The 20,779-nt window shown below is 48.5% G+C and overlaps 1 protein-coding gene across 1 annotated transcript; it reads right to left on the bottom strand.

Annotated features, from left to right (window-relative positions):
* Positions 1 to 17,162: 17,162 nt before the first annotated feature.
* LOC149397612 (DNAse I-like superfamily protein) lies at positions 17,163 to 20,435 on the bottom strand. Its single transcript, XM_089615789.1, has 7 exons — positions 19,988 to 20,435; positions 19,752 to 19,793; positions 19,364 to 19,446; positions 19,068 to 19,169; positions 18,760 to 18,974; positions 17,779 to 17,873; positions 17,163 to 17,659 (listed from the first exon to the last, which is right to left on the bottom strand). The coding sequence occupies exons 1-7, from the start codon at positions 20,127 to 20,129 to the stop codon at positions 17,406 to 17,408; spliced, it is 933 nt and encodes a 310-aa protein (XP_089471915.1). The 5' UTR covers positions 20,130 to 20,435; the 3' UTR covers positions 17,163 to 17,405.
* Between the last annotated feature and the right edge of the window lie 344 nt (positions 20,436 to 20,779).

Raw genomic sequence — 20,779 nt, 5'->3', positions numbered from 1 at the left:
TCTCTTCGTAAGTTGTTTAGTTTGTTTATGGACTAAAGACTAAGGTTTTATCATAAAGCTTCAAACAAGGAAGATTGACTGAACGTTTCAACTTTTTATTAATGAATAAGCAATTACAAGCAAGAGTCTTCGTAAGACTATATGACATCAAATGTACATAAATAGACACTACTACTCTTCTTGTGGGCACCATTGACAACTGCCACGTGGTCCCAAATCTTCAACCATTCCCCCTTTTGTTTGGAGAAATTTGAATTCTCCGCGCTAAATATTTTCAAAATATTCGAAATATTTTCAAAATATTTGGGGGCTAATTGTGGGGGTATAAAAATTTAAACATTCAAATATTATTTCAGATGGGCTTTGGCCCGATTGATACCCATGATCCATTTGAAGAACGGCCCGCGATATCAATTATGGACCTGGCTCGCTCTCGACAGATCGGCCCAAGCCCAGCGACATTTCCTGGCTCAGTGAAGGACGCCAGTTCGACCACGACTCGAAGGATCAGTCAAAGAGTAGATTGTACCGCGAAGACCGGATCTCGGACGACTACGACCTCGGCGAGGAGTGTGGATCAAGGAATACGTGTCTTAGGCCTGAAGATTCCATCTCGCCTATAAATAGAAGAGGAGAGGACGATTTTGGAACGCAAGCTCTTATTCTCAGTTTTCGACATTCTATATTGTATTCTTACGTTTATTGCATTGAGCTCGACTTGTTGAGTTCGTCACCTCGTCCTTTTGTACCTTTTTCCAAATTAATAAAATTAATTAATATTAGTATATTATTATAGTTCTTTATATTAAACTTTTTCTTATACGACGTCTTTCTAAACCCCCTTTTAAAAATATTTTATCGTTTCATCTTTTATTTGTGATCGTTGATCGATCCGAAAATCGACATCAACAGTTATCCTTTCTCGTCTCCGACGAGGTTGTCTTCCTTGGCAGAGTGTCAGACAGCGTCATCATTGAGCCTACATTCCGCGGTGTCAATTTCTCATTTTCTCGACATCTCAAAGACGGAGCCGCCTTGTCGTTCGATCACGCGCCTCCTCCGGAGTAGTCCGGCAACCAGGGATCTTCTTTGAGGTCATGTGTTAAGATTAGGGTGGGTATGTTCTGGTTGGGGTTGTTTGAAGTTTTTGGGCATATTAATTTAACTTTTTGTATGTTATTTATTTATTTACTTGCTGAGATTAGGGTGGTTTGTTTTGATGGTGAAATAACCATTTTTTAGGTTTTTCTTTGAGAGTGTTGGCCGTATTGAGTCATCAGAGTGTTTTCTAAGCTGGTAAACTTCAGAAGGGTAAGTTTTAATTCATGATCTCTTATGTTTGCTTAATATTTTTATATTTATTTTTCTTATTTAGTTTTTCGAATTTATGAAAATACCCTCTTAAAATTATGTTCTTATTCCATCCTTTGACTGCCATTTGAACGAACCAAATCCATCCCGAAAGACAGGCTGCCCCAAAACCCACCCAAATCTGAAACCACATCCCTGATGGCCGTAGGGAAACACACCACCAAGAAGACCTCCAAGAACCAATCCCCCAAAAGACAGGCTGAAACCCCAAAACCCTCCCAAATCTGAAACCACATAACCGCTCTCGGTGGAAGAAGCCGGCATGGACGTGAATGCGTGTGACCGATGGGATTCGGAGGCACTCTACTATGCCTGCCTCGCCGGCCATCTCGATGCCGCGAGGCTTCTTCTCGAGTCCGGCGCGATCTGCTCCGAGCACACGTTCGGCGGCGATCGCTATCACTATGCCGCTCTGAACCTCAAAGTCTGAAAGCTTCTCAAGTCATTTGAGGCTCGTCCTCCTCCGCTCCCGCAGCTCAATGCTGCCCTCCGAGACCTCTTCCTCACTTCGCCGCCCAATCTCCCTCTGCCGCTTCCACTCTTCGTCTCCGCAGGTATATTAATATCTTGTATACGCGTCTCTATTCTGTATTGTCGTATTAAGCTGTTGATTTTCCTGATTAGCGATTGCTTGATTGGCTGAATTTTCTTGGTAATTAAGTATGTTTGAGTGTTGTTTGGGGTTTGATTGGTCTGATTATAGAAAAATGGTGCGCGGTAAGATCTGTTGTAGTAAACTAGTTATAGTGACCGATTTAGTTTACCCTAACTCTCATAAGCCGCTCTAATTTTACATTTTTTTCTCTCTCATTATTTAAATCTCATAAGCATTGAAATTTCGTCTATTTGAATGCAGATCACAAAAAAAATGTCGATACCAGAATTTGAAGATGACTCGGAAACAATAGGTTCAACGCCACCAAATTTACATAATAATGTCGAGCAGGTACGACTTTTTTATACTTTTTCCTTGCTTGATATGATATGAATAAATACTCAAATAAAAGTATATAATTTACAAGTTCCGGATGCCGCTCGTCCAATATTCAAATTGGATGTCGATAGAAGAAACTTCAAATGTAAAATTGGAGTAAAATGTCGATTGGTCGAAACTGTGGATTTCCTAACAGAAGTGTTGAAAGACTATCCTGAAGGTTTGCAATGGTTTAAGGATTCTCAATTCGGCCACTTGTTCGATGTCCCAAATCATTTGGAAACCAATTTGGCGGCGATGTGGATAATGTTATGTCGAGAGGTGGAAACAACAAAAGAATATGAAAGTTTGTTTGTCGTAAATGGCATATCTATCTGATTCAATGATGGCTACTGTTACCGGTCCGTCCCGGCCTGGTAAGGCAACGACGGCCACGATAGCGGCTTCCCCGAGTCTCTCCCGGCGCACGACCACCTCAGAGCCGTCCCTCGTCGCCGTGGCCGCCTCAGAGGCGTCCAAGGCTGAGTCAGAGCCGTCCATGGCCTCCATGGCCGGGTCAGAAGCGTCCAAGGCCGAGTCAGAGCCGTCCATGGCCTCCATGGCCGGGTCAGGGGCGTCCAAGGCCGAGTCAGAGCCGTCCATGGCCTCCATGGCCGGGTCAGAGCCGTCCATGGCCGAGTCAGAGCCGTCCATGGCCGAGTCAGAGCCGTCCATGGCCTCCATGGCCGAGTCAGAGCCGTCCATGGCCGAGTCAGAGCCGTCCATGGCCGGGTCAGAGGCGTCCATGGCCGAGTCAGAGCCGTCCATGGCCGAGTCAGAGCCGTCCATGGCCTCCATGGCCTAGTCAGAGGCAGCCCTCGGCCAAGGGGTTGTTCATAACGCCCCTTGGTCGCCTATAAATACAGGGGTCTCTCCCCTAATCCAGGTAATCCATTCTTGAGTACTGAAACGCTGTCGAACTTGTACCTCGCTCGTTTCTCTCAAGTCTCGGCCCCTAAACACTTAAACCCTCTACAAACCACCTCAATCCTACTAATGTTGAGCGTCTGAGAGGTAAACAGGGGCAACCCCCCTGTTTTCCCTTTGTAGTTCACACCTCTTTGCTTGCTTTTCAGGTGCCTGAACGAGATAGATATCACCAACAGCTAAGGGATGACTTGAGATATCAAGTCCGACACGCTCGAGTCAAGACGAGACCACTTGGTCCGGCCTTGGGTCTAACCGCCTTTGACTCCTAAATCGTTGTCCAAAAAACAGCGACAACATTTTGGCGCTAGAAGGAGGGGACAATGCAAGGACAGGCGGACGCCACCCTCTGTCAGGCGTTCAGCCTGACCCTTACAGGGTCGGGATTTGAGTGGTTCCGAAGCCTAAGGCCGGGGAGCATCTCGTCTTTCCGGGCCTTGCGAGAGGCTTTCCTTGCTCGATTCGCCACCCTCGTGGTGCAAAAGAAGTCGAAGACCCACCTCCTCTCCATCCGACAAGGGAGAGACGAGACACTGAGGCAATACCTCGCCCGCTTCACCCAGGAGTCTCACAAAGTCGAGGGGTTCGACGATAAGGACGCCATCACGGCGATCACCGAGGGAGTGCGCACGAGCGACTTCCTCAAATCCATTATTGGAAAAGTCCCACGAGACATGGCGGAGCTAATGGCGAGAGCCCGTAAAAATATGGGAATCGAGGACTATCTCGATGGCCGAGATGGCCGAAAGTCAGGGGGGCAGGGTAGTCGCCGCCGCGACGACCAGGACGGAGATCGCCCCGACCCTCGAAAGAGGAGGAATAAGGGAGGCCAGGTCCCTAACGGCCGCTCCCACCCCGGGCCGAGGCCGCCACATGTCGATAGCTTCCGAAAGTTCTCGACCTTTACTCCTCTGAATACTCCGCCGGAGCGTATCCTGGCTCTGCACCGTGACAAGCTGGGAAGTCTAACTCCTCTCACGAAGGATCCCGCCAAGAGGGATCGAAGTAAGTTCTGTGAATACCACCAGGATCACGGGCATCTGACATCCGAATGCTATCAACTCAAGCGTCAGATTGAGGCACTGATTCAAGATGGGAAACTGAAGGAATATGTCCTTAGAACGATCGGGACAGCCGCGGCGCACGGGGAGCGCCCGCGGCAAGAAAAGAAAGGTCCGGCGACGGTGACCGTCATGGACCGAGCGGCAATCGAAGAACCGGAAAGCTCGCAACTACACATCGTGGGCGCGATCTTGGGCGGCCCGGAGTTCGGCGACTCGGCCACGCAGAGGAAGAAGTACGTACGCGAAGTTTCCCAAGGGAAAATAGCACACTACATCAACCACACATACGAGACCCCTCCTCCGGCCCCATTCGAATCCATGTTCTTCACCGGCCAAGAGGCGGCACGAGTGCTCCATCCACACAACGACGCGATAGTCGTCTCTGCCCCCGTCGCCATCAACCTCGTCAGGAGAATCCTAATCGACAATGGGAGCTCCACCGACATAATCTTCAAGTCGGCGTTGGACAGGATGAAGCTATCCGGGATGAGACCGACCCCGATCTCGACCCCGCTCTTCGGCTTCTCCGTGGAGAGGGTCATGACGGAGGGAACTATCGACCTCCCGGTTACCTTCGGTACCCCGGGAGGGCTCCAGGTTACCCACATCGTGTCGTTCCTTGTCGTGGATCAGCCCTCGGCATACAATATCATCGTCGGCCGCCCGACTCTCAATCGGTTGAAGGCCATAACGTCCACGTACCATCTGATGATGAAGTTCCCGACCGAGAAGGGGATCGCCGTAATGCTGGGAGACCAGTCAATGGCGAGGATGTGCTACATCCAGGGCGTGGACGGAAAAGGGAAAGGAATGATGGTGAGCACCGTCTTCCAGCTCGGAGACAAATTCCCCTGCAAGATAGAGGAAGGAGGCACCTTCGGAGAACTGGACCAAAGGGACGATGTCGAGCGTCGAAAGGTGGAGACCCCGGACGACCTCGTTCCCGTCGTGTTGGACGACGCCAAGCCTGACCAGGTAGTCAAGGTAGGCGCTCAACTCCCATCCGGGATCCGGGCCGAGCTCGCCGCCTTCCTCCGCGAGCACAAAGATGTCTTTGCGTGGACACACGCCGACATGCCGGGGATCGACCCCGAAATAATGGTTCACCGTCTCAATGAAGACAAGAGAGTGGCCGAGCGCGTTCAACCGCGACGGACATTCAGCGGGGAGAGGTACCAAGCCATTGGTGAAGAGGTTGACAAACTTCTCGCCGCCGACTTCATCAGGGAGGCGGAGCACCCCAAGTGGGTGTCCAATGTGGTGATGGTCAAGAAGCCAAACGGGAAGTGGCGGATCTGTATCGACTACAAAGATCTCAACAAGGCCTGCCCAAAAGATAGCTTCCCTCTCCCGAGGATTGAGCAACTCGTGGATGCCACGGCCGGCCACGAGTTGTTGAGTTTCATGGACGCCTACTCAGGCTACAACCAGATCCACATGCACGAGCCGGATCAGATCAAGACCACCTTCGTTACGAACCGCGGACTCTACTGTTACAAGGTCATGCCCTTTGACCTCAAAAACGCGGGAGCGACGTATCAAAGCTTGGTAAACCGAATGTTCGCCAATCAAATTGGCAAAACCATGGAGGTCTACGTGGACGATATGCTCGTCAAAAGCCTCAAGGCCCACGACCACGTTCGAGACCGTAGGGAGATATTCACGATCCTACGACGCTACAAGATGAAGCTCAACCCCAACAAGTGCGCTTTTGGGGTCGAGTCCGGAAAATTCTTGGGCTACATGGTTAGCCGCCGCGGGATAGAGGCTAACCCCGAGAAGATCAGGGCGATCTTAGAGATGAGGTCGCCGCAAAAAGTGAAAGAAGTTCAGAGCTTGATGGGAAGGATCGCCGCCCTGGCGCGATTCGTTTACAAAGCCACAGATAGGTGCCAACCGTTTTTTAAGGCACTGAAGAAGACCGACGGGTTCGTGTGGACGGGGGAGTGCGAGGAAGCATTTCGCGAAATGAAAGCCTATTTCACCTCCCCTCTGTTCCTCGCGAAGCCAAAGAATGGCGAAACCTTGTACATCTACCTCGCGGTTTCCGACAGGGCCGTGAGCGCGGTTCTCATACGCGAAGAAGACAAGGTGCAATGGTCGGTCTATTACGTTAGCAAGGCACTCCTCGACACCGAGACTCGATACCCGAAGATCGAGAGATTGTCCCTCGCCCTTGTCATGAGCGCGAGAAAACTCCGACCCTACTTTCAAGCACACCCCATTGTGGTCCGTACGGGACATCCCATCGAGAAGGCCCTTCAAAAAGGGACCTCCTCTCGAATGGCCATATGGTCCCAAGAGTTGGGCGAGTACGGGGTCGAGTTCCAGCCGAGAACCGCCATCAAGGGCCAGGCCCTCGCCGACTTCATAGCCGAATTCACAAGTAAGCCCTCAACTGATGAGGGGGACAAAGGTGATGAGGGCGGAGAAGACAAGGAGGATGACCATAGCGAGTCGTCGAAGAAGAGGACCAACAACCCGACAAGGCCGGTCTGGGACTTGCACGTGGATGGCGCGTCAAACGCCCGGGGGGCTGGCGCCGACGTTGTGCTAACAAATCCCGATAGGGAAAAACTGAGATACGCCCTGCGGTTCGAGTTCAAGGCTTCCAACAACGAGGCAGAGTACGAGGCTCTGATCGTTGGCTTGGAGCTGGCAAACAAGCTAGGCGTCCAAAACCTGCGCATCCACTGCGACTCGCAGTTGATTGTGAACCAAGTTAAGGGCGATTACGCCTCAAAAGAGCCAAACATGGTCGCGTATTTGTCCAAGACCCAAAAGAACCTAGAGGCCCTGTCCTGGTTCGAGATCGTCCAAGTTCCTCGAGAAGCGAACATCGACGCCGACGCCCTGGCTCGCCTCGCGTCTGGGATAGACGAGGAGGACGAAGGCAGCGTCCCGATCGAAGTGTTGACCCGACCCTATGTCTCGAGAGGCGACGTAGGGGTAGTTGACGAGACTCCACCTCCCTCATGGATGACTCCGCTCGTGGAATTCCTTAAGCGAGGAATCGTCCCCGAAGACAAAGAAGAGGCCAAAAAGCTGAGAAGCTTGGCGCCGAAGTACACGATGAGGGAGGACAACTTGTTCAAGAGAGGCTACTCTATGCCCCTCCTCCGCTTCCTGACCAAAGTCGAGGCGAAGAAAGTGCTCCGCGAGGTGCACGAAGGGGTGCGCGGAAACCACGCCGCTGGGCAATCTTTGGCATTAAAGCTACTGAGACTCGGATATTTTTGGCCAACCTTGAAAAAGGACTCCCACGAGTGGGCCAAAAAATGCGACAAATGCCAAAGGTTCGCTCACATCCCGCGCCAAGCGCCTGCCCCGCTATGTCCGATCATCGTACCACGACCCTTCGCGAAATGGGGAATCGACCTCATTGGCGAGCTACCCATGGCCCCAAGGCAATACAAGCATGCGATCGTGGCAATCGACTATTTCACGAAGTGGGTAGAGGCCGAACCACTGGCGAAGATCACCGAGGCAAACACGACGAGCTTCATCTGGAAGAACATTGTCTGCCGCTTCGGGATCCCTGCGTCAATTGTGACCGACAACGGAAAGCAATTCAACAATGCGCGCCTCCAAGAAATGTGCGAACAGTTGGGCATTAGCAAGACTTTCTCTTCTCCCCGCCATCCTCAAGCCAACGGTCAGGTAGAGGCGCTCAACAAAACGATCAAAGAGAACCTGAAGAAGAAGCTGGAAGAAAGGAAAGGGGCTTGGGCCGACGAGCTTCCCATGGTCTTGTGGGCGTACCGAACCACCGCTCGAAATGCGACCGGCAAAACCCCTTTCGCTCTCGCATTCGGCATCGAGGCCGTGGTACCTGTCGAAACCAAGCTACCGACCCTGCGCATAGAGGAGTATGAAGAAGCCGCCAACGATGACGCGATCAGGCTCGAGCTAGACCTCATAGATGAGAAAAGGGCGGACGCACTCACCCACCTTGCCGCATAAAAGAGGAAGGTCGAGAAGTACTACAACTCCAAGGTCAAGCTGTGAAAGTTTGCCGACGGGAGCCTCGTCCTTAGAAGGGTGTTCCAAAACACCAAAGTGCAAGGTGCGGGACTTCTGGGTCCCACCTGGGAAGGCCCATACCGTGTGCGCCGAGCCACCCACAATGGCACGTACGAGCTCGAGAACCTGGAAGGACTCGTGTTCACACACCCGTGGAACGCGGAGAACCTGCGGCAATACTACCATTAGAGGAGCCACTTCCCCGACATGCAATTATTTTCATTTAATTTTTTATTTTTTGCAAAGACAATTTCATATTTCAAGTACGGCCAACGGCCTGGGAATGTAATTTTTAACTATTTCAACATTATAATTGAATTACATTTCGCTTCAACACTTTTACTTTATTGTATTACAATTTCTCGTCTCCTCTACGAGCACCCAAGAAACTCGGGGGGCTAACGGGGATAAGATGAGGATAACAAACTCGTTTTTTCGCACGACACGCTCGTGCAATAACACGTTTTACGCGCCGAAAGGTAGCAAAACGCCAACAAATCGGATCCGCGCACCGGACCTCCGACCCTCGGGCGACGGTGAATCGCGTCCGCGCACCGGACCGTCAATCCCTGCAGTCAAAACCCAAAACGTGACACGCGTATCGACAAGTACCACGCTCACTGGGAACTGCGTCCACGAAAAGCTCGTCCCAATACGCACACTGATAGGTAGCGTACTCGCCAAAAGATGAGCGCGACGGCCGCCCAGCTCGCACGCACCGATAGGCAGTGAGTCACGGATGGATGGCCGAGAGTCGCACCCGTCGGGCGAAACTGGTCTAGCCAGCGTCCACGGGAAACTTCGCCGCTAAGTGTGGCAGTAAGCCGTGCAAACCGGTTACGCTAGATATAGTAAGCCGAGTTCATAAGACACGCATTAATCAAACTGCGCGAATCGATTGCACTAAGCATGGCAAGTCGAGAAAATACGACGCGCAACAAACGAAAAAGCTTTAACTAAAGCAAACAATGTTGTACGAACAACCCAACAAGGAAAGTACGAGAGTACGGCACATGTCAAACATAACAAAAATCCAAAAGAAAGCGTAAAGCAAGCGCTAAACAGGTGCGCAAAAAACCAAAGTAAATTCGACTATTCTGAGCCGAAGTCTATTTGCTCTTCGTCATCCTCGGGGCGAGGAGCGCCCGACCCGTCGGTAGCCTCTCCGCCGAGTGGACGGTTCGTCGATTGGGCGGCCTCCGCAAGGTCTTGGGGGTGCGGGTCGTTCACCTCTGGTTCGTCATCTAAAGGAGGGAACATGGTATTAAAAAAGGAAAAGGTTGTCCCTCGAGACGCGTTCTCCCTCACGATCGCGTCTCGGACTCGCCTGGCCGCTTCGTAACGAGCCGCCTCCAGCGCCAAGTCCCAGTCGTCCTCCAGGTCTGTCTTGGATCGCACGGCATCTTCTTTCTCCTCAGTGAGGGTCTGCACCTCCGCCAGCAAAGAATCCCTCTCCCTCTCAGTCTGGACCCGAGAAATCTCGCTCGCCGACAGTCAAGCGTGAATGATCTTCAACTCCTCATCCCAACTCGACAGCGCCGACTGAAGTTTCTTCGTCTCCCCCAGGAAAGTGTCGGCGGCTTGCTCCGCCTTCTCCAGAGACGTCTGTGCCTCCATGCGCTGTGATCTCTCGGCCGCCAACTCCTCGCGGGTCCGCCTCGACTCTTCCTCGAGCGCCTGAAACTCTTGGGCGGTTCGAACCCCCACTAGTGCGGCAGCATGGTCGGCCGCTGCGCTCTCCATGTCTCTCTTCATGATCTGCATCCTACGGAGCAAGTCCCGGAGGATGCGATCGCTCCGTTCTTGACATGCGAGCATCTGCAAAGGATGATGGTGGACGTATTATCATAACAAGTACGAGGGTCATGCATAGATCGAACGGACGGGCCATACCTTTCGGGCGTTGCGAACTCCATTTTGGAAATGGTCGAGGTCACTTGATGTCAGCAGACTCTTGAAATCCCCTAAAGGGGTCTCAAGAATTCCTTGGGAGCATTGGCCTCGCAGCTCTGCCGCCTCCGCTAGGAGCATCGAGTCCATGCAGTCTGGCGCCGCCGACGTGTGGGCACGGTTATGACCGGAGGGTGGTCCGAGGGAAGTCGACGACGACGGTCGCTTGTTAGAAGAGATCACCTCATTCCCCGATCTCGGTGGCGACTCCCGGTGGCGAGCCTCAGCTTGGGGACGACCCGCGGTCGTAACTTCGACGGTAGGTGCCGCCCTCGGCACTTGCGTGCGCGGTCGATGACGTCGGGTCATGGTATATGAAAACAAGAAAGAAATGACGATAAGTTAGAACGTGAACGATAAGCATGAATATAACAAAAGAGAACGAGATGACGCGAAAGCATATGCACGGCCAGTACCCCCCACGTCGGGGGAAGGGGCTGACGAACCCCCCGCCTCGGATTCGGGATCCTCCGTAGCCCCCGCATCGAGGCCAGGGCATGAAGGAACGTCATCGCTAGGCACGAACCACCCAGTCCTTGCCATTAGGTCTGGGGACTCGAAGAGCGTTCCCTGCCGCCTCGATTCCGGGACCGCTCTGATCACCGCGTCGAGCTCGGATCCTTCGATGTCGCCCACGGGTTGGAAGTCGATCGCAGGGCCGAAGATGAGAGGTGCGACCCCGAAAGCTGACTCAGACACCCACACCCAGGGGTATCTGTGCTTCGAGTTCACCCTGGTGAGGATGGTGAGGCGCTTTCGATGTGACGCTAGGTAGAAGCCCGGCTTCCCGGGCACCCCTCGTACCATCATAAGGTCCTGAATGTCGTCAGCAGTGACAGCCCTCATCTTCGCTCGATAAAACATCATGTGGCACGCCGCAACCACTCGATAGAAGGATGGGGACATCTGCGAAGCATGTACCCCTAATCAAACCAGCAACTCCTGGATAACCGGCTAGAAGGGCAGTCTTAGTCCGCCACGGAGACTCGCCTCGTGAACCGCGGCGTACCCCTTTCGCGGGCGAGTCGGAAGATCGTCGAGTAATGGTCTCAGGATCGACACGGACTCTGGAATGCTGTAACGTTTTCTCAGGCTCATGAAACTAATAATCGAGAGTGAACTCGGGACGTCGACGCCCAAGCAGTCAAGCTCGCCTCGTATGGCCGACTCTCCGATCGGGAAGGCCGAGGCCCGCGTTTCCTCCCACACGGTTGAGGAGAGTGTCGCTGCAGGAATGACATGACGGTTCGGCGAATCGCTCGAGCGCTCGTCGTCGGGAGCGTCGCTTGGGCAGGGCGGGACCCCCTCACGGCCGCCCTCGCAAGCTGGCCGGTTCCCCTCGACCTCGGCATGGTCGCCCGGGCCCGCGCCCGATTGCCGGCCGGCCGGGCCGCCTCCGTCGGGCCGGCTCAGCTCCCGACCGGCCGTGCTCCCTCCAGCGTGCGCGTGCAGCCCAAGAACCCAGCCCGTCTCCTGGCTGGGCGACTCCTCCGTGCGCGGGCCCGGAACAAGCGACCCCATGCATCCGGTGCGTGCATTCGGCCCGGCTCCTGGCTGGCTAGGCCTTCGGCCCGTGGGCTTTGCCCGGGCGTTCCAGCGCTCGCCCCGTGTGCGCCCGGCCTGGCGGTCTGGCCTGGCTCCCGGCCGGTTGGGTTTTCCTCGCGCGCGCCCGGCCCGGCGGCCCAGTCCGGTCCCTGCCCGGGCGAGCCATCTTCCCGCGTGCCTAACCAAGCAGCCCGGCCCAATTCCTGGCCGGCTGGGTTCTCGCCACACAGGCCCGGCCCAGTCGGGCCTAGGGTTTCCCCAGGGGTCGGGCAAGCCGCCGCCCCCTGGCCGGCGCCGTCGGGCCGGGCCGCCCCCTGCCTAGCGCCGGCCCCTCCATGGGTGGCGTCCTCCGGCGCCGGTGACTCCCCGGCGGCACTCGTCTTCACCGGCGCGGCTGGGCCCGAGGGGCTCTCCCCTTGGACGCAATCTCCAGGCCACCCGACGACCTCCCCCGCGTCGGGGCCGACCCAAGAGACGCCGACGCAGGCCGGCGCGCCCCTCTCGGCGCTGGTTTCGCCGTACGCGGCCGTCCCGGGATCGTTCGCTCCGCCCGGGCGGTCTTCCCCGCTGACGCGCCAGGTGGGCGTCCAGTCAACCTCGCCCGGTCGGGTGGGGATTTCCTCGGGGTCGGGGTCAACCCAGGTCGCGCCCCCCGGGACGAGGCACCCTCCCCGGAGCCGTCCTCCTCCGGCGCGCCTCTTCCAGCGTCGGCCGCTCCAGGCGCGACTGCCTCCGGCACGCGCGCACCACCCGGGCCACCAGTGGGCGCCAAGGCGTTATTCCTCGGCCTAGGGGGGTCTTCCCCGACGTCTCCAGTGCCGCCGGTGCCGCCCCGAGCCCGGACACCTCCTCCGGCGCACACGCTATCTCCGGCCCCCACTTGCCGGCGCTGGCCGTCTCCGGCACGCGCGCCCTCTCCCTCGCCGGTCAACCACGCTTCAACCAAGCCAAGGTCTTCCCCGGCCATCGCAACTATGCTGCTCGTGCCCGATGAGTGAAGCGCGTTAGGAACGCTTGGGAACGCTTGGGAGAGATGAGAATTGGGTCCAAAAAGTTTCCAAATCCACGTGTTGATCCCCAAGCATGTGAAACAAGTCGTCTTCAATGGTCCCACACCCCGATAGGCGATCAATGGGGTCCATGAGCGCGAATAACAAGATGAGGGTGACCGAAAAAAAAGAAAATAATAATATTAAAAGGCGTCAGAACATACCTCTTGGCGGCGGGCTACTCCGATGGGCCGATAACGGTAAAGGCTTCGAGTTTATCACACGAGTTACACTCGATAATAAACTCGGGGGGCTAATGTTACTGGTCCGTCCCGGCCCGGTAAGGCAACGACGGCCACGATAGCGGATTCCCCGAGTCTCTCCCGGCGCACGACCACCTCATAGCCGGCCCTCGTCGCCGTGGCCGCCTCAGAGGCGTCCAAGGCCGAGTCAGAGCCGTACATGGCCTCCATGGCCGGGTCAGAGGTGTCCAAGGCCGAGTCAGAGCCGTCCATGGCCTCCATGGCCGGGTCAGGGGTGTCCAAGGCCGAGTCAGAGCCGTCCATGGCCTCCATGGCCAGGTCAGAGGCGTCCATGGCCGGGTCAGAGTCGTCCATGGCCGAGTCAGAGCCGTCCATGGCCGAGTCAGAGCCGTCCATGGTCTCCATGGCCGGGTCAGAGGAGTCCATGGCCGGGTCAGAGCCGTCCATGGCCGAGTCAGAGCCGTCCATGGCCTCCATGGCCGAGTCAGAGGCAGCCCTCGGCCAAGGGGTTGTTCATAACGCCCCTTGGTCTCCTATAAATACAGGGGTCTCTCCCCTAATCCAAGTAATCCATTCTTGAGTATTGAAGCGCTGTCGAACTCGTACCTCGCTCGTTTCTCTCAAGTCTCGGCCCCTAAACACTTAAACCCTCTACAAACCACCTCAATCCTACTAATGTTGAGTGTCGGAGAGGTAAACAGGGGCAACCCCCCTGTTTTCCCTTTGTAGTTCACACCTCTTTGCTTGCTTTTCAGGTGCCTGAACGAGATAGACATAACCAACAGCTAAGGGACGACTTGAGATATCTAGTCCGACACGCTCGAGTCAAGATGAGACCACTTGGTCCGGCCTTGGGTCTAACCGCCTTTGACTCCTAAATCGTTGTCCGAAAAACAGCGACAACAGCTACCTATCGGAAGAAGATGGCAATCGAGATCTATCACGATGATTGGCTACCATAATTATGCTATGTGATTATTTTAATTGTACTCAAATTTAACTTGCTTGAATTTTAGACTTAGATATATTAGACTTAGAACCATTTGGATGTTTACCAATTTTACTTAGTAGGACGAGTGGAACATGTTAATAATACTTGTAGGACCATTTGAATGTTTACATATTTTACTTAGGCTCAACAATCTATAAATCATATTCAGTTGGATCAGTGAAGTAGCAGTAGGACTGGTTGGACATGTTATATAACACTTGAGAGGATTTAATATTTTATAAATTATAAATAGTTGGACCTGTTAACTATAGCAGTAAGACAAGTCGGGCATTTAAAAATTATAATCATTTGGACGAGTCGAACATGTTAACAATACTTGTAGGACCATTTGGATGTTTACATATTTGACTTAGGCTCATTGAATATCTATAAATTATATTCAGTTGGATCGGTTGGAAGTAGCAGTAGGACTGGTTGGACATGCTATATCTCACTTGAGAGGATTTGATATTTTATAAATTATAAACAGTTGGACCAGTTGGACCTGCTAACTATAGCAGTAGGACCAGTCGGGTATTTAAGAATTATAAACATTTAGACCAGTCGAACATGTTAACGATAGCAGTAGAACCGGTTGGATATATTAGACTTAGAACCATTTGGATGTTTACAAATTTTACTTAGTAGGACGAGTCGAACATGTTAACAATACTTGTAGAACCATTTGGATGTTTAAATATTTGACTTAGGCTCGTTGAATATCTACAAATTAAACAAGTATGACTAGTCAATCATATTAATAAATTATATGAAATAGTTGAATACTATATAAATTCAATATTCATATGAGAATAACATATTGAAGATAAACATACTATTAATATTGCATAAATATATTCTAAAGTTTTGTATATCCTAAATTTGATTAGTATAGGGTGATCTAACAAATTATTATCATCATTATTGTTAGTGGATCTTGTCATTTGACTAAGAAGAATGTCATTCCTATTAATTGCATTATTAGTGCATTTTTTTTATTGTGCTAAGTTTTATGTTTTTAAGAACTCTAAATAATTATCCAATGTATGAATCAAGTATTTTATTAAGTTGATAACATAAATCGAACTAGTGTAACCAGTTGGACATGATAAAGTTCACGAGTAAGGGTTTGACCAGTCAGATATGGCAAATAACATAATTTGGACTAGTCAGACTAGTTGGACCAGTCGGACCGGTTGGACATGGTAAAGCACATCAGTAGGACCAATTTGACATGGTAAAGCACAACAGTAGGACTGGTCTGACTAGTCGGATATGACAAATAACATAATTTGCATGGACTAGTCAGACTAGTATGACCAGTCGGACCGGTTGGACAAGGTAAAGCACATTAGTAGGACCAGTTTGACATGGTAAAACAAAACAGTATGACCGGTCTGACCAGTCGGGTATGGCAAATAACATAATTTGGACTAGTCAGACTAGTATGACCAGTCGGACCGATTGGAGATGGTAAAGCACATCAGTAGGACCAGTTTGACATGGTAAAGCACAACAGTAGGATCGGTCTGACCAGTTGGATAGTCAGTAGGACCAGTTTGACATGGTAAAACACAACAGTAGGATCGATTTGACGAGTTGGATAGTCAGTTGGACCAGTTGAGCCTGTTAAAAATAACAATAAAAAATTGACCAATTTTTTTTCCAAGTTCCAGGTTAATCAAATTCAAAATAAAATAATAGTCTAATAACAACAAAAATAACAACGAAAAATATTTCAAATAAAGAAATGGATCATTCTACACACTCTCGTCGGTAAATTTAGCTTGGTGTGCACACTTTTCATCATCTAGTAATATGCTCTTAATATCTTCATTCTTTGAGAACCATTCATATGAGCCTTAATCTTTCTTTTTCCACTCTCCGTCGTATAAAAAATAAATAACAACCTCAATCATCGTACCTATAAAAATGGAACGAGTTATAAAAGAGGAATTGCATCATATAAAAAAATAACATTAGATTCATAATATAAATTCAAATACTAAAATAATTGATTTATGTCATGATAAGATAACTGACACATTCACCTATCAAAAAACTGTGATAAAATTATTGGTTACTAAAAAAATTTAAAATGATAAATTTTTATGGGTTAACGGCCTCACAGACCGGTCCAACTGGCCCGACCGGTCCGACTGGCCCAACTGAACTACCTTCAGTCGGACCTAGTTGGACAAGTTGACTACTGTTCGTGTTCGTAACTTAGGAATCGCGAAAATCATGAAAACTTGAAAATTTTCATAATTTCTAATTTATTATTGATTATGGATTTAGAGAGTAATGTTACTATTTTAAATATTTTGTAGTGTAAGCATCGGGTATTCGTAAGCTTTTTAACATTACCATAAATTTCTTACCGGAGATGTTGGCGGCGGAGGTCGTCGGAATCGATTACGATGGAGATTGCTGAAGAAGTTGACGGTAAAGGTCGCCGGAGATGGCGACGGCGACGACGTCGTTGGAACTTGGGGAATAGGGCTGCGTTTTTTTCATTTTTTTATCAGGCTTTTTTTAAATAAATATTATTAACTTTTTACAAAAGAAAAGGAAAAAGGGTATTTGTGTGATATTATAACTTTCATTTAAAGATGAGGTCATAGACTTAAATTTTGTTAAGGAGTCATTGATTAAAAAAAATCCATTTTAAGGTCAAAAAATAAAAGGACGCGTCATCGGACGTCTTTTCTCGAGATGGGTGCCCATTTTGGTTTCACCCAGTAGCTTTTGAGGGTTCAAAAGAGGGCTTTTTGAGCGAGCCATGAAATTACTCCTTCGTTTAGAAATGTACAATGCCGTTATTTGATCTTATCGTTGAATTATGTACAACTTGAGGGCCTATCTTTTTTTGTTTAAAGGAGTTTGGTGTATGGAACTACCATTTTTCTAATGAAAAACCTCCCATATGTTAAAAAAAAATATATCGTTGCAAGAAAAAAGAAGCGAGGCCGAAAATTAAAAATGGGATGAAAATATAACATTAAATCCCAGAATAAAACTGAATTTATATAATTCAGCAAAGACCATAAAATGTGGGCATAAAACTTCAGATTAAACATATAAACTTTATATCAAACAATATTGGGGCATACAATATTATGAGACGAACAATGATACAATACGACCACCCAAGAATATATAAAACACGTCCACAAAATGTTTTCCTTTTTCTTTTTTCCTGGTGAGTTCCTGCATTTCTTGAATCACCCGATCAAACTCAATCCACAAAAACAACGAAAATAATAATAAAAATAAAAAAAATAAAAAAAAAAGAACCCCGACTTTCCGTTAATTCTGGTCCGAAGCGGGCTGTTCGAGCAATCTCACGGTGCGGGGAAGCAGAAACTCGACAAACAACGGATAGTGCGAGGAGGGGTAAGAGCCATCGACGTTGTCTCCGACCACTTCGCAGGAGACTGGGACGAGAGATCTTCCTCTGAAGAGAATCCAATCGATGTGGAGGTCCTGAGTCTGTCGGTCCCAACACAGACACAGCGCTCGGAACATCAGTTTCATGAACTCAGCAGCGCCTTGCTTGTTGCCTGAATCGTAATAATAACGTATTTAATAATAATAAAGTGTCCATCAACGGTACAAACGCCATATTGTTGATTAGTCCGGGAAAGTGTACTAAGATGTCTTAAAAAAATGCCTTCTCAACCTTTGAAGCCGTGATAAGTACGGATGAATGAGAGGTTTTTCCTGACTCGGGCGTTCGGCCACGCGTCTCTCATGTCCCCGACAACGCCGTGCTCTCTGGTGTGTTCGAGCACAAAAATGTTTTATTTACCAAACAAGAAAAGAAAAAGAAATGAGATAAGACACATCTTCACAATCTTACTAAGAAAAGATAAAAGATCAAGATTCCAATATTTTTCTTGTCAAATGATAACGGTTTCTAAGGCATTATCTGGGCCAATATTAGATTGGTGCATTACAGCGACTGCCAAAGAACGTCTAGTTTTCTTTTCGTTATGAAGGAAGTTTCAACGCATCAAACACTCTATTAAAGCTAGTGCTATAATTAAGTTGGTCAACCAATTATTCACATGTTCAGTAACATTTTTCGATGAGAAATTAGAAAAAAAATGACAAATAAGTCAAGAATTTGGGTTTTGCGCAAACTAGTAAAAAATGGAAATAGTACAATTCATTCAACCAAAATACCCTTAATAACTACGAAATTATAGCCGCAGAAAAATGGATCATTTTGCTCATGGCTCCAGCTGCACGCTATATTTTCTCAGTCATTACAGGTATTTGGGTCAAACGAGTTATGTTCTTCCAATTTTTGACCAATTTAAGCAAAAATCCAATTTCATGACTTATGAGTCCTATTTTTATTTCAAATTTCTCTTTCATTCTACTATTTTTGTCTCTTTTTTTATTTTTTATTTTTTTTCCTTCCTAAAATTGTCAATTACATAGTGTCTAGCATCATCATTTTATAAAAAATATAAACTTCATCAAACAAGGCCTTATGCAAATCTACTTTTTGTTGTTTTGGCAACTTGAAGTACTAGCCTCTAATCCAACTGCAAGCACCATGCGTAATCCAGCGATTAGATCCCGCATTGTAACCCATCCCCCAACACATTGAAATTAAACAGATTAAAAAGAAAATAAAGAAAAAGGAAAAAACCTGGATCTGCCGAGAAGGAAGCGTCCGGTGGTCGATTCCTTCTGGGTGTTGAATCCCCCGCAGTAAACGACGGGCAAGTTTGGAGGCAGAGACGCGATGTGCTGCCATGTCAGCAGAGCGCTTCGCCTTCGGGCGCGAGGGCTAAACTCGTCCATGTTCGTGTTCACCACTTGGAACGAAAACCCAGGCAACTCGACTCCTCTCAGTTGGAATGTGTGGACCGACGACATAACGTCAAGGAATCACAAAAATATAAAATATCCTATTATGAATAAACAAACTAAATAAATTAGATTGGACGAGGATATCGCCCACGTGGCGATGCAAGGAGCCACGGCGCCCCACGACATGCTTCCGGGGACAGACGGTGATTCCGACAGCCAAAATGTTCCGCCTTCTAGAAGCTCCACCTTGATTCAATCGACGAGCGAGTCAATACCAAATGATTACTAAAACAAGTAATTAGATGCGTTTTAACGTGATCACGGGACCCGATTGAAATGCAAAACAGATAGAAGGCAAAAATATCAAAACGACAATAAACACAAGAATCCTAATGAAACTGTCAAGTCCCTTGAGTTTCAAGCAGCTTTGAGATCGGTACCTTCTCCTTGTTGTAGAAAATGGTGCAATGTTCGTCACAAGTGTCTTCGAGTCCTTTCCTTGATGTTCCGAATTGGCCATAACCTAGTCAAAACGGTGGATAAGAAATTAATGTTTTAGTAAGAGTGTAATTGTTCTTTTAAAAAGAATCTGGGCCAATTAACCATTCCTTGAAAAGAAAAGATAAAAAGAAAAAAAAAAGTATATTTGTAAAATGTAGCAATCATGGTATTTTCATCCTCCTTCGATCATTTGGCAATTTATTCTGATAAAGACATTGGAGACGTTTTCATTAAATAACTATAAATGCACAGACCTAAATTTTGTCAAAACAATGATGTCTTGCAGATTCAATAGCCTATCTGAGAGAACATATGAATATAACATACCTGGTAAGGCTTGTTGAAGATAATCCAACTGAAACTTCACTCCTGAACCAGTTTTATACGATACTTAGAAACATAAACATTAAAATCCAATGGCTAAACTCAAATTTCAATTCAGCAATCATGATCAATAATTAAGCCCAATCGCAGTGAACAAACATCCTAACAGTGAATTCCTTCCGAATCCCACACAGATTAAAATAAAAAAATAAAAAAAAAAAAGAAGAAGCATAACGTACCTTGTTGAGTACAGAGAACAATCGGGCAATAACTAGTGATCACACTCAAGCATAAATCCCTTCTCTTTTCCCATGAATTTGGGCTCTCAGGGACTTGATCTTCCAGAAGATTGAAGGTCATAACGGTCAAAGAGACACTCATTTTTTTTTCAATTTTTTTTTTGGTTTCTCTCCAGTGATTTTCTCGACCGAATATCAAATCTTGTGCATCTACACATGATCAAGGATTACTCGAAATAGTCGAGTCGTTTTGTTCTATCTTTGGGTTTATTCCATTATTGTTGTGTGAAAGCTTGAGATAATGATTGATTCTCAGCTGAGTCTATTTTTCTTGATTCTGAGGAAAATTAATAAATAGTTTTATTTAAAAGAAAACGAAAAGAAAATAAATAAGAAAGAGAGGAGAAAATTGTTGCGTCGTGTATTGGTGTCCGAAATCTGAACAGAGTAGTGAGTACTCTTAGAAACAGACTTTGACTACGCACATGCGACTTCACATGCTTAACTTCGTCTATAATAAATTTACACCTTTTTTTCATTGGTAGTCCTCTACTTATTGGATAGTTAAATTGTGGTCGCTGTATTTTTTTTTTTTTTGAGATTGCTTAATTTGTCATTAATTTCATAATATTTTCTCATTTTTCACAAAAACGCTAATTTTGACATAGATGATGGCATTTTTGGAAAAATTAGCATTTTTGTGAAAAGTGGGAAAATGATATAAAATTGGTGGCAAATTATGCAATTTCTCTTTTTTATCCCCGTCATTTACATACATGAATATTTATTTTG

Source organism: Urtica dioica, chromosome 5, assembly GCF_054948205.1.
Source record: "Urtica dioica subsp. dioica isolate 48M chromosome 5, U.dioica_male_clone48M_v1_H2, whole genome shotgun sequence".
NCBI lineage: Eukaryota > Viridiplantae > Streptophyta > Magnoliopsida > Rosales > Urticaceae > Urtica > Urtica dioica.
This window is presented reverse-complemented; position numbering and strand designations above follow the sequence as displayed.

What these genes read in the sequence shown, in the direction of transcription:
- LOC149397612 (XM_089615789.1), bottom strand. Translation starts at nt 20,129, where the DNA reads ATGAGTGTCTCTTTGACCGTTATGACCTTCAATCTTCTGGAAGATCAA. An exon ending in TCTTCAACAAGCCTTACCAG is followed by an intron (nt 19,447 to 19,751) that starts GTATGTTATATT and finishes CGTTTTGACTAG; the next exon opens with GTTATGGCCAATTCGGAACA. An exon ending in CTTGCATCGCCACGTGGGCG is followed by an intron (nt 18,975 to 19,067) that starts ATATCCTCGTCC and finishes TCGTCGGTCCAC; the next exon opens with ACATTCCAACTGAGAGGAGT.